The sequence below is a fragment of the Ceratotherium simum genome, chromosome 6, assembly GCF_057802395.1.
Source record: "Ceratotherium simum simum isolate JZ-2026a chromosome 6, ASM5780239v1, whole genome shotgun sequence".
Lineage (NCBI taxonomy): Eukaryota > Metazoa > Chordata > Mammalia > Perissodactyla > Rhinocerotidae > Ceratotherium > Ceratotherium simum.
Genome location: NC_141905.1, coordinates 29,419,508 through 29,431,996, shown reverse-complemented (window position 1 = coordinate 29,431,996; position 12,489 = coordinate 29,419,508). Strand labels below are relative to the sequence as shown.

General features: G+C 36.0%; 1 protein-coding gene across 6 annotated transcripts in view; it reads right to left on the bottom strand.

Moving 5' to 3' along the window:
* Nucleotides 1-12,489, bottom strand: part of ASCC1 (activating signal cointegrator 1 complex subunit 1) — a 101,491-nt gene that overhangs the window by 11,091 nt on the left and 77,911 nt on the right. For 4 of the 6 annotated variants that reach the window (XM_014784885.2, XM_087432050.1, XM_087432049.1 and 1 more), the window contains exon 9: nt 9,409-9,494. The exons of 1 other annotated variant lie outside the window; for it this stretch is intronic. In XM_014784885.2, coding sequence (XP_014640371.1) covers nt 9,409-9,494 — 86 coding nt within the window. Of the gene's footprint in view, nt 1-8,363; nt 8,509-9,408; nt 9,495-12,489 lie in introns of all 6 variants that reach the window. One more of the 6 variants, XR_015552459.1, reaches the window with a different exon arrangement.

The window sequence follows — 12,489 nt, the reverse complement described above, 5'->3', positions numbered from 1 at the left end:
AACTATTTATTCTCCCTCTTCCAAATACACCAAGCATCTTAGTGCTTTATATTTAGTAGGTATTCAATAAAATATTTATTTTTCATCCTGATTAAGAACCAGAAATGATTTTAAGAAAAGTCTCTTAATTTTTCTGTACTCTCATTCTCATTGTCTTTGCCAAACCATAGCCTATTTCTTGTCATTGTGTAGGTCAGACCCTTCCAAATCCATCATTCCCTGCCTGAGCCAAGACAATTCATGGAAGTGTTCCAACACCACTACAAAGATGAATAACCAATGAACATAAATTCAAAAGAGAGTGAAGGGAGAAAAAACATTGCATATGAACAGACAGCAACAGACCAGAGAAGGTGCATCCTTCTAGAACGAATGCTAGCTCTGTCAAAAATCAGCCAGTTGCTCGTTTTCCAGTTTTATTTTAACGATGGTTTCACCTTCACTGACAGGCATCTTTGGTTGCCCTCATTTGTGTTTTAAGACTTCACTTTCCAGGCAAAGTTACACATAAAACAAACTCAGAGGAAGAGTTTTGGCGAAATATTGCCTGGATTTGAATCTTCCCCTCATCCCCCACCCCAACCCAATAGCCTAAAATAGGAACGTACAAAACCAAACTGCAGCATTTCGAACTGTACTTTTCCTTATATATCTGATGCTCTAAAAAGCTGCCCAATCACCTGCCAGAAGGCTTTCAGATCTTTTAACATAGAGTATGTTGCTTCTATCACTAGCAAAATATGGACAACCCCTAATAGTTTCCTGCAATTTTCCATTTTCATGAGTTTTGTTTTTTAATCATCAAGAAGGGAGGTGGAGCCATATTTTATCCCTAACAAAGTAACAGCAGCCATATATCGGCAAGATATCTTGTCACAGTTTCCTTCCTAAATTCCACTCTTTTCTGATATGCATGCTAATTATAAAATTAGCACAATTTACTTACAAGTTCAGTGTTCTTTATTATTCATTCAATAATTTTTATTAATACATTCTGTAATAAGGCATAAATGAAACTGCAAAAGAAATCATTGTTCATGTTTCAAGTTAATTAGTGCATACCACCGGGAAACACAAAATTAGTATTGGATGTATTTTGAAATAAAAGGAAGTTAAATGTAAATTCAAGCTCATTATTATCCATATCAGCTGAATCTTGCTATGTGGAGTAATAAAGCTGCAATCAAATTTAATTGAAAAATGAATTTCACTTATTAATGAAGGATTGTGAGTATGAGCCATAGGTATATTTAATCTGGGGTTCTCTTTTTCTTGAATTTAGTAAACTTATTTTAAAGAAGAAATAAACATATGCTAGAAAAGAAAAGATTCAAGTAAACAGAAATCCAACAGAACTGACTGTTGTTAACTAAATATTTAGGACATAATTAGTATATCTGGAGGGTCTATTAAATATGAGCATCATATCTAATCATAAAGCAGGAAGTTGTGTTGGGTGAAATAAAAGAAAATCAAACCAAACTCTAACCTTTAAGAGAGGATTCAGTAAAACTTTTTCCATAAAGGGCCAGGTGGCCATACAGTCTCCATCACAGCTACTCAACTCTGGCACCGTAGCGCAAAAGCAGTCAGTGCATAAACAAATGAAGATGGCTGTTCCAATAAAATTTTACTTATGGACCCTGACATCTGAATTTCATATTATTTTCACATGCCATGAAACATGATTCTTCTTTTCATTTTTTTCAACCATTAAAAAATATAAAAACCATTCATAGTTTGAGAGCCATACACAAAAACAGGTGGCAGGTCATATTTGGCCCTTAGACTGTAGTTTGCCAGCCCCTGCTCTAAGAGTTTACAATCTCAAGGGTGGGGCAAAAAATATCCCCTTTGGCAAACAGAAAATCTTTTTCTTCTCCTCTTCCAAAATGGAAAACTATTTTATTCAGTCAACCCAGAAAAGTTTCCTGAGTGCTTGTAGGTGCAAGACACATTGCCAAGCACTGTGGGGCTGTAACAGGTCTCTGCACAATCAAAGTAAGGAGAGGAGGAAGAGCTGAGAGGTGGAAGAGCGTCATCAATTGGGATGGCTTTACCATTGAGGAGGTAATATCTGTACTGGACTTTGAAAAATGAGTTCAAAGTAAAAGAAAAAGAAAATTGCAGTAAATCAAAAACAGAGAGATAAGGACAAAACCTTAAAGAATAGCCATATAAGGCAGTAAATTAAAAAAAAAAAAAAAAAAAAAAAGGTAGATCCAGAGGCAGGAAAAAACCAGGAGAGCCAATTGCCACTGAAGCCAAGAGAAGAGAAGATTTGAAGGAGAAAAGGGCTTAGTACTCCCAAGGTGGTTACTGGGAAAAAGTAAAAGTAGGTCAAGGCACTGAACAAACAGGAGCTACCAGTGACTTTTTACAGTGCTGTTTTAGAACAGCAATTTAGGTGCGAGATAGGTTTCAGGGAATTAAATAGGGACTAGTTTGAAATGGATGATGGTAGGGGGAAAGGCTTTACAGAGAAATGGACTCTCATTTCTTAAACAAAATAAAACAAAAAACATTCAAATGAAAGATGCAGCTACCTTCTTAGCAGCTTTCTCTAATATGAAATATTCTAATCAGAAAGTTGTTCGTTATATTAAATTCTTATACTCTTTGAAATCAAATGGCCCAATTTTTGTGATAAGATCTGCAATTAATAAAAGCTGCATCTATCCTAAACAACGGAACAAAACAGCTAAGACTTCAACAAATTTTTCTGGAAGGTGGTTATTAAAAAAACACACACACACATACAACAAATGGTTAGTGTCCTATTCCCCTCCTCCATGCATGTCTGTCTGTCTTTTGTTCTTTTAAAAATTTTTTATTTTGACACAGTTTCAGACTCACAGAAAAGTTACGGAAATAATAAAAAGGATTCCTGGACATCTTTTGTTCTTCTTTTTTTTACAACCTGTTTTAAGAAAAGCATTCTTTAGCTGAATTTCCTGTTTTTTGTTCTTTGTAATGTGGATATTGCCAACAAACTAAGGCCATTCAGTTTAAAAACTGTTGGTGCCCAAGTAGTTTAGTTAATGGCATCCATGATTCAGTCGTAAGTTGTAGGAAAGAAAAGCACAACATAATCTCAATTAACAGAACTCTTGTTTGGAATTCATTTGGCTTCTTTAATCTGTAGATTGATGTCTTTCATCAGCTATGCCCCATTCTCTCTCTCTCTCCTTCTGGGACTTCAATTAAATGTATGTTAGATCTTCTCACTCCATCCTAATATGTCTCTCATTCTCTCATCTGTAATTTTTACCTTTTCCTCTGTCCATGCAACATTTTGGATAATTTCTTCTGACCTAACTTCCAGTTCACTATTTCTCTTTTCAACTATGTCTAATTTTCTGCTAAACCCATCCACTGAGTTATTTCAGTTATTGCACTATTGAAATTAAGTCTTAATTTCAGTTATTGCATTGTACAGTTTGAGCATTTCTTTTTTTTTTTTTTTATAATTTTATTTATTTTTTTTTCCCCCAAAGCCCCAGCAGATAGCTGTATGTCACAGCTGCACATCCTTCTAGTTGCTGTATGTGGGACGCGGCCTCAGCATGGCTGGACAAGCGGTGCATCGGTGCACGCCCGGGATCCGAACCCGGGCCGCCAGCAGCGGAGCGCACGCACTTAACCACTAAGCCACGGGGCCGGCCCAGTTTGAGCATTTCTATCTGCTTCTTTTTCAAAGCTGCTACATCATTTTTCTTCTGTAATAGTTCCCAATCACCCAATAAAAATTTTAAGCTTGGCTTTTATTTATTTGAATATAATAAGCATAGTTGTTTTTAGCCTAAGTCTGATAACTCTGTATCTCATGGCTTTATGAGTTTTGGATGTCTGTTTGCTTATGGGGAGTGGTTTCCTCACATGCCTACTTATCTTTGACTGTGTACTGGCCATTTTGGGGGGAAAAGTTCCTTTGAGGAATATTTTAGACAGAGAGTGATGAAACCTTCTTCCACAGAGGATTTTCTTTGCTACTGCCAAGTCTCTGGGAGCATTACCAGTCCACAGCCTCCTTCATCCAAGTTCAAGATCTCACGGTCTATTTTCTCCTTTTAGAACTCTAATAGTTAATTTCCGCATTGCCTGAGGATCTTTGTCATATTTTTCTCTCATATTTTCTCTCTTCACCTTTGCCAGAGATTTCCTTGACTTTATCTTCCAATCCTTAATCAAATATATGTATGTGTGTGTATATATGTAATTTCCATAGACTCTCTTATTCTCTAATTTTTCACATCTCATTTTTATTTTCCAAGTGAAATTCTTCAGAAAGTTGTATGTTGCTCCTCTAACAAGTGACCTACTTCACATGATTGTCAAGAATGATGTGATTGCTTTCAATGCTATGGATAAGAGCTATTACAAAATATCAGTATGTCCAAGTGAACTGAATTTCATAAGTGTCAACAGTGTATAAGCTATTTATAAGCATAAATAGCTTAGAGAGGAAGTGACATTTGCTTAGTGATTTTACTTAAATAAGATTAAAATTTCAAGTCACAGAAATATCAGAGAGTAAAAATGACAGCATAGTTGTGGTCTTAATGAGAGATAGTAACGTTGTTCTACATTCAATTTGCTATTATTTATCCTGATATAATAGTGCAATGGAACATTTGGTGATAGACTCTCAGGAAAGACTTTCTGAAAAAGCTGAGTTTTGGGGGAAAAAAAAAAATCTAAAGAAGAGCCGTGTGCTAAGAGGTAATTTTCAAGAACAGTATATAATACGACTGAATATTGAACTGGATAATAAAAAACATAATGTTTTCTTCCTTAGAAATAATATACTTTCCAAATGCTAGTCTTTCTTTGTAGTTATTAGTATCTTTTTAAAAAAAATTGCTACACAGTTCTCAATCTCACCTCTCTTCCCTAGGAAAAAAAAAATGAATTCATCTTTCGATACTCTTCTAATACTTCGAAACAAAGTAATCATACAAAACAAGCCTCTTTGCTGAGAATGTTTAAGAATTTAATTGTGCCTTCATTACCTTAGGACAAATAGACTAAAGAGCTGGCTACCTTGGTAGCGCTTACATTGTTCACTTTATGATTATTTGTTAAACAGTACATATATGTTTTATACACTTTTCTATATATATGTTTCACCAAAAAAGAATAAATAGCATGTATTTTTAAACAGCTTCCTTTATAGAAACTTCTCTAAGCAGTGCAAACTAAATAAAGATCTCATTTAAATTTATTCATTCTAACTGTCCTTTTAAAGACTAACGGGCAGAGGAAAAATGAATCAAATACTTGAGCTACTCTCGTTTACATCTTTCAATAAAAGTCTCAATATGGCTAGACAGATTTAAAACATATTTTCAAGTAAAGTATTAAAAACTATATAGTTAGTTTAATACTGCAAATTCCCTCTTTCTCTAAATTTAAAGATTCTTATATAGAGAATGGAAAAGGCACAAATGTATCTCCTTTTTACTTGGGTTATATTTTCCAGGACTTTCAAGTGTCTAGAGAAATGGTAATTTCATAGTGTCCTTTGATTTTGGACCAACAGTACTTTCTATTCCTTCCCAAATACATCACTGTGCCTTTATTTGTACCAAATCACCTCTGGTGAGTCCAACCTAGGGCTCCAGTGCTTCCTCTTCACTCTGGAGTTAGAAGCTCTGCTTTCGAACTGTTAATATTGTACCCCTATTCAGTATGCTGAGAGCAAACTCTTGGAAAACTACTTAAGGCCATTACATAAGTCCCCCAAACAGACTGCCATTAAGACAACTTCTCTCTACAGAAGTTGGCAGTTAATGACCGTTCTACTTCTAGCTAGTGAGGGAGCAGTTATTTCCTGGCAGTTTGGCTTTAGGTCAGCATGATTTCTCCAATTTAAGTTTACCACTGCCTTATGGAAAAAAACCCGCATCTTTGTCCCTACCTCTTAGACCAGAAATGGAAACTCTCTGAGGGGACACTATCCTATTAATTTGGCCTAGGTCTTCTTCACTCATCTATCCTCTTTTCAGAACTATCTGTCAGCCTTCTACACAAAACCACCATACCTAAATATGTTTGTTCCTTTTCTGGTTTGAAAAACACAGGAGAATGATTCTTTTGTTGTCTGTTCTTTCAAAGTCCCTCTTAGGGTAAGAAAATTCTTATTTTAACTAGGAATAACCAAATACTAGTCTATTACAGCTGCAAGCACTCTCAAAAGAGCTGTACAAAAGAAAAATGTGGCTTCCACCTCCAAAAGTCATTAGAGATTTTTTTTCTTATTAAGGCACCCAGAACACATAATATTACACCAAGCCACAAGGAGCAATTCTCTTCATGGAAGAGAACAGCAATTGGCTATTACTCATTACATTCTTATAGCAATGAGCAATGACTTGCCTTCTCGTTTTGTTTCTCTTTGAATAGTAGATGAAGTTGATTTTTTTCCAAGGCTGCTTCCCATCACCAGTATTCCTGATCCTGGACCTACATAGCTGTTAATATGCAGCACACATACGCTTGGGCTCCTTAACAACCAATGCAGTTAACCTGTCTGTTTACTCCAAGTCATTTCCTATCTTGTTAGTGAAACTGATTTTTTTTCATTCTAAACAGAATAACATTATCTGGTACAAAAACTATATATATAACTCATTGGTTTTCTGAATCTTTTTTTTGGCAGGGCCATAAGTTCTCGTGTTCTAATCGAGAAAGACATGTCCATTCGTGGTGATTCTAACAGGTGGGCTGCTACAGCTACTTCGCAAATACAATTATTACCTCTTGTGTGTTTAGGGGGTAATCGCTGAGGCCATATTTTACCTTTATTCTCAAATAAAAGTTAACTTCTTTGATTGAACATAGGTGAAAGATTATATTTTCTGGAACTAATGATTAAAAAGTAAAATATTGGAAGCTATACCAAAGGACACTTTGTTATAGCTATCTGTGCTGAAAGGCACTTCTCCTCCATACTCATAACTCGCCCCCATCACTGTGTATTGTAATTGCCTATTAACTGTCCGTAGCCCTCAAAGACAGGAAGCTCCTGGAAGGTAGGGATTGTATCATAATGACTGTCTTATCTGCAGGGCACATGGCCTGGCAGATGGTATAGAGTCAATAAATATTTCTCTTGGTGTTAGTAGGATATTCAGCACGAAAGTCTAATTCTTAATTAGCCACAGTTTTAGACTGACACACACAGACATAACTGACACCCCAACATTAATGAAGAGAGTTTTAATCAGGTTTAACTAGGTTTGAAAAACAGATTAACTTTGTTTAATCTGTTCAAATTGATATGCCCAATTTCAAATATCAACGATCTCTACCTAAACAATGAGCATCTTTATGAGAGGCAGCAGAAACAATGCTAATATGTGAGTTTTGAAACTTTTTGTTCTGATTCAGACTCAGCTATTAACTAGCGGTAACCCTTGGCAAGTCACTTTAACCACATCGGATCTTGTGTCCTTAGAGATTAAAGCGGAAAACTGGATTAAATAAATGGTCTCCAAGTATCATAGCTGGGCCCAGCTCTAAAACTCTCATTAGGCATGAACCAGTAAGGGTAGTACTGATATAGCAAGCCCTTGTCAACACTAGAGGGAGCTACATTCATGTCATCACTGGGGCGGTTAGGAAGATTTCAAGGCAAAACATCTTTAAATGGAAAACTGACTTTAAATATCAAGTAAGAGATCCATATTGTTTGTAAAACCACCTCACAGGCGCTCTGCCATCACCTCCCTCTTAGAGATGTCAACGCACTTCACACTTGACTTGCTTCAACACATCTTTTGGGCTTTAATTCTAATTCCAAAAGAATCAACTTGGCTTGAGTCATTCCTACAGATTTCTTTCCCCGTTCAGTCTATTTTCCTTCTTAATCAAATTAACTACAACAAAAAAGCAAAGTAATTAATGCTATTATCGGAAAAGCCCCAAGGAAATGAGATAGAGGAGGAGAAAGATTCATGTCACATTGAAGCTGTGGCCTGGGACAATCAGTCAAGTTAAATGCAACTGAATTCATTACTAACCTGCCACTCAAACCCAAAGCTACCAGAGCTACTTTGAAAACAAGAAAACATCTCGAAAAGAGGAAAGCTATAAAGGAAAAGAAAGAATCAACACAGCTCTGCAGTGTGGGAGCTGGAATGCCTGCCTAGGTGAAGGCTGTCATTGCCCTGCTGGGCTCTGCAGTAGGAAGCTTGCAGCTGCTGAAGAGTGATGTCATTATTGTAGCAACGGGGTCACATTAGGCATTTGGCAAGAAAACTGTCAAGTGACAAGATAACGGAATGGAGGATGAGGTAGCGAAGGAAAAAGAAAAAGCATTTCCAAAGCTAAAGCTTATTCTGAAGTTATTATATACATACTCTCTCTCCCAGCTCCAAAAACACCCATGGCCTGGAAAACGTACGACCTACACCATAACAGAACAAGTGAAATGAAGAATGAAGAAGCGCTCCATTGGTATCAAGTCATGTTTCTCTTTGCCCAGAAACACAAAGGCATGTTAACCTAAAAGAGAGAGCATAAATCATGGACATTACATAATGTGGTCTGTGGGAGAACGATAAATGCAATCCTGAAGAACCTCTCATTTAAATTTCATAGATTAATTTAACACTCAGAAAGCAAAGCCTCAACAGTCAGAACTGGACCACCTACTTTTTAGGACAAGGGCAGTTCTGAGTAAAAACAGATTATAAAACAACTTTGAAAAGTGACTTTGTGACTGAAGAGAAAAATCTACTAGAACAAGACAACTATTTTTTCACTTAAAAAAATGCAAACTCAGACCTCCAGACGTAAAATACAGAGTAAAACTCAACAGGTTAAAATCAACTTATTCCTATGGATCCAAGTAGTTGGGATACTTGTTTCTTAAGTCAATTTCAAGTACTCTAGATATACCACAGCCTTAACAGAGTCAAAAAGATTTCTCTTTTCTTCTAGGACATTAAGAAAAAAATTTTTTAAACAACACTTTCAATCAATGAGCCTTATGAGAAGCCTGAGAAAAATATAGTTTATTGTTAAAAAAATGACTTGTTGGCCCAGTGGCTTAGCGGTTAAGTGCACGCGCTCCGCTACTGGCGGCCCGGGTTCGGATCCTGGGCGTGCATGGACCCACCGCTTCTCTGGCCATGCTGAGGCCGCGTCCCACATACAGCAACTAGAAGGATGTGCAACTATGACATACAACTATCTACTGGGGCTTTGGGGAAAAAAAAGGAGGAGGATTGGCAATAGATGTTAGCTCAGAGCCCGTCTTCCTCAGGAAAAAGAGGAGGATTAGCATGGATGTTAGCTCAGGGCTGACCTTCCTCACAAAAAAAAAAAAAAAAATGACTTGTTTTCCTTGCTTATTTAGGACACACGCCAAAGGATTTCCAATTCACTCTACTTCATACTGACCTTTAAAATGTTTCGGCCATCAAATGATTCTCTTTCCTTGAAGATATATTTGCCATCCGCTGTGTAGAGATTGTACCTGCCTTCAGCTGTAAACATTCCAAAGATAATGTTAGAAGAGACGCTTGGATTATTTATCTGTCATTTTCTCTTGGATTTCTATAGGTACAACTAACAAAATCTTCATGTACTACCTGGAAAGTGGCATAATATGGAGGGAAAAACATCAGGCTATAAGTCAAGAGAGCCAGTGTCTAGTCTCAGTTCTGTCATGGATTCATTCAGTATACACTTATTCATTCAGTACTGTCTGAGTATAGTTACATGTTGCTTAACAAGGGGGTTACGTTCTGAGAAATGTGTCATTAGATGACTTCTTCGTCATTGTGTGAACATCATAGAGTGTACTTACACAAACCTAGATGGTGCAGCCTATTACATACCTAGGCTACATGGTACTAATCTTATGGGACCACTGTTATATATACGGTCTGTTGTTGACTGAAACGTCATTATGCAGCACATGACTGTACTCACTGTAAATTAACTATGTAACTAGCTATATTCTTAGGCAAATTATGTCTGCTCTATGGACCTCAGTTCCTCATTTACAAAGTTAGGGGGTAAGACTAGGTGATCTCCAAAGGTTACTTGCAGTCTAAAAACCCAAGATTTTGTAAAGGCCATATGCATTTTTAAATATGTAAAAATACACAAAAGTTCACACATTAACTAGTCAAAAATGCTGGCAACCATGCTTTGGGTTGATTTGAAGACTCGCCCCAAATGAGAAAGACCCCTTTAGCTGCAATCAAAGGTATCCTTACAGACATTCTACACAGAAATGCAGCAAATCCATGACCTTAGCTTTATCAAAGCTGTGCTGTAACTCCTTGAGTTAATTTAGCTTGCCCAAAAGGTGTCCTTAAAGTACAGCAAGAAAAAGGATATCAAAGGGAAGGGATAACAGGAAAGAAAAAGTGAAACACCTTATTCTATGTCCTTTTCAAGTAAAAATTCAACACAGAGTATAGAATATTCAAAGTCTCCTCAAAGATTATTTAACTCTCAGAATATTTTCTGAAATATCAACCCTTTCCTGCCCACCGACAGATTCTCAAAAATATTTGTATTTCCACTTTTGAGTATGCTCTTTTACTGTATATAAGTTTGGAGACAACCAAGTCAGAACTGATAAAATATATCCAGAGTGCTAATTCCATGAACACAATATATTTTAGCTAGTCCACTGGAATTACACATGGGTAACTATGAGACTATTTCTCTAATGAGAGCTATTCTGTTAATCAAAGATCCCAATTCCAAGTATATTTCACAACTTAAAAATAGGTCCCCTGTTAAGAGGAGATGTGAAACTCTAAATCACACTAAAGAAATACCAATAAAAAACCAGTAATCATATCTGAAGACTGAAATGTTTAATGATAGGTTCAAAATCTATAAGTAGCACTAGCCGTTAAGGAAATGCAAATCAAAACCACAATGAGATACCACTTCATACCCACAAGGATGGCAGTAATCAAAAAGACAGATAATCACAAGTGTTAGTAAAGATGCAAAGAAATTAAAATCCTCGTATATTGCTGGTAGAAATGTAAAATGGTGCAGCCACTTTGGAAAACAGTCTGACAGTTTTTCAAAAAGTTAACACAGAGTTATCATATGTTTAATAGAGAGCAATTTCACTCTTAAGTATATACCCAAGAGAAATGAAAATATATGCCTACACAAAAATGTGTACATGAATGTTCACAGAAGCATTATTCGTAACAGCCAAAAAGTAGAAATGACACAAATCTTCATCAATTGATGAATGGATAAATAAAATGTGGTATATCCATACAACAGAATATTATTTGGCAATAAAAAAGAATAAAGTATGATACATGTTACATGGATGAATGTTGCAAACATTATGCTAAGTGAAAGAAGCCAGTCACAGAAGATCACATGCTGCATGATTCTATTTATATGTAATATCCAGAAAAGGCAAATTCATACAACAGAAAGTAGACTGGCGGTGCCTAGGACTGGAGGGTTAGGGGGAAATGGGAGTCATTGCCAATGGGTATGGGATTTTTTGGGGGGATGATGAACATGTTCTAAAATTGATTGTGTTAATGGTTGCATAACTCTGAATATACTAAAAATCATACTTTATTTTTTAATTTATTTTCTTAGTTTCAGGTGTACAACATAGTGATTCGACATTTATATACACTACAAAATGATCACCAGAGCAAGTCTAGTCACCATCTGTCACCATACAAAGTTATTACAGTATTCTTTACTATATTCCCTATGCCGTACATTACTTCCCCATAACTTATTTATTTTATAACTGGAAGTCTGTACCTCGAGTTATATACTTTAAGTAGGCAAATTATATAGTATGTGAATTACATCTCAAAGCTGTTATATTTAAAATATCTGTAACTAGGAAAAGATAGCTAAACCGTGAACATAGGACATTTTCTTATATGAAGCTCTAGTGCTAACAGAATATAAATCTGGATCCATACAATTTAAAGATACAAATTCCTACATAATTCAACTCTTTTACGTCAAGAGGCTAGTTAATAATGGGGCATGGATAGATGCAGGAGCTCTGAACTAAGATTTAAGGACTAGGACAGATACACAATGTACTGTTGATAGTATTATATGTCTAATAAAATACTGTCTATACCTGCACTGTACAAAATAGTAGCCACTAGCAAAAATTAAAAGTCCACTTTCTCAGTCTCACTAGCCACCTTCAAGTGCTCAATAATGTGGATAGTGGCTACCACACTGGATATCACAGACACAGAATATTTCTATCATCCAGAAAGTTCTATTGGATGGTACTGGATACAATACATCCTCTGAACAAATAAATTTAGAGTGTACTCTAGAGTCCTGAAATTCTGTCTCTATATGAATAATATTAAAATGGACATCACCTCAGGGGATCTCTGTTTTCCAAAATTGAAATTGTCCAGAACAAAATAAATACTATAAACTCTTTTAAATGTTTCCATTGGACAAGCTACATCATAATATATATATTAAATATTCCAG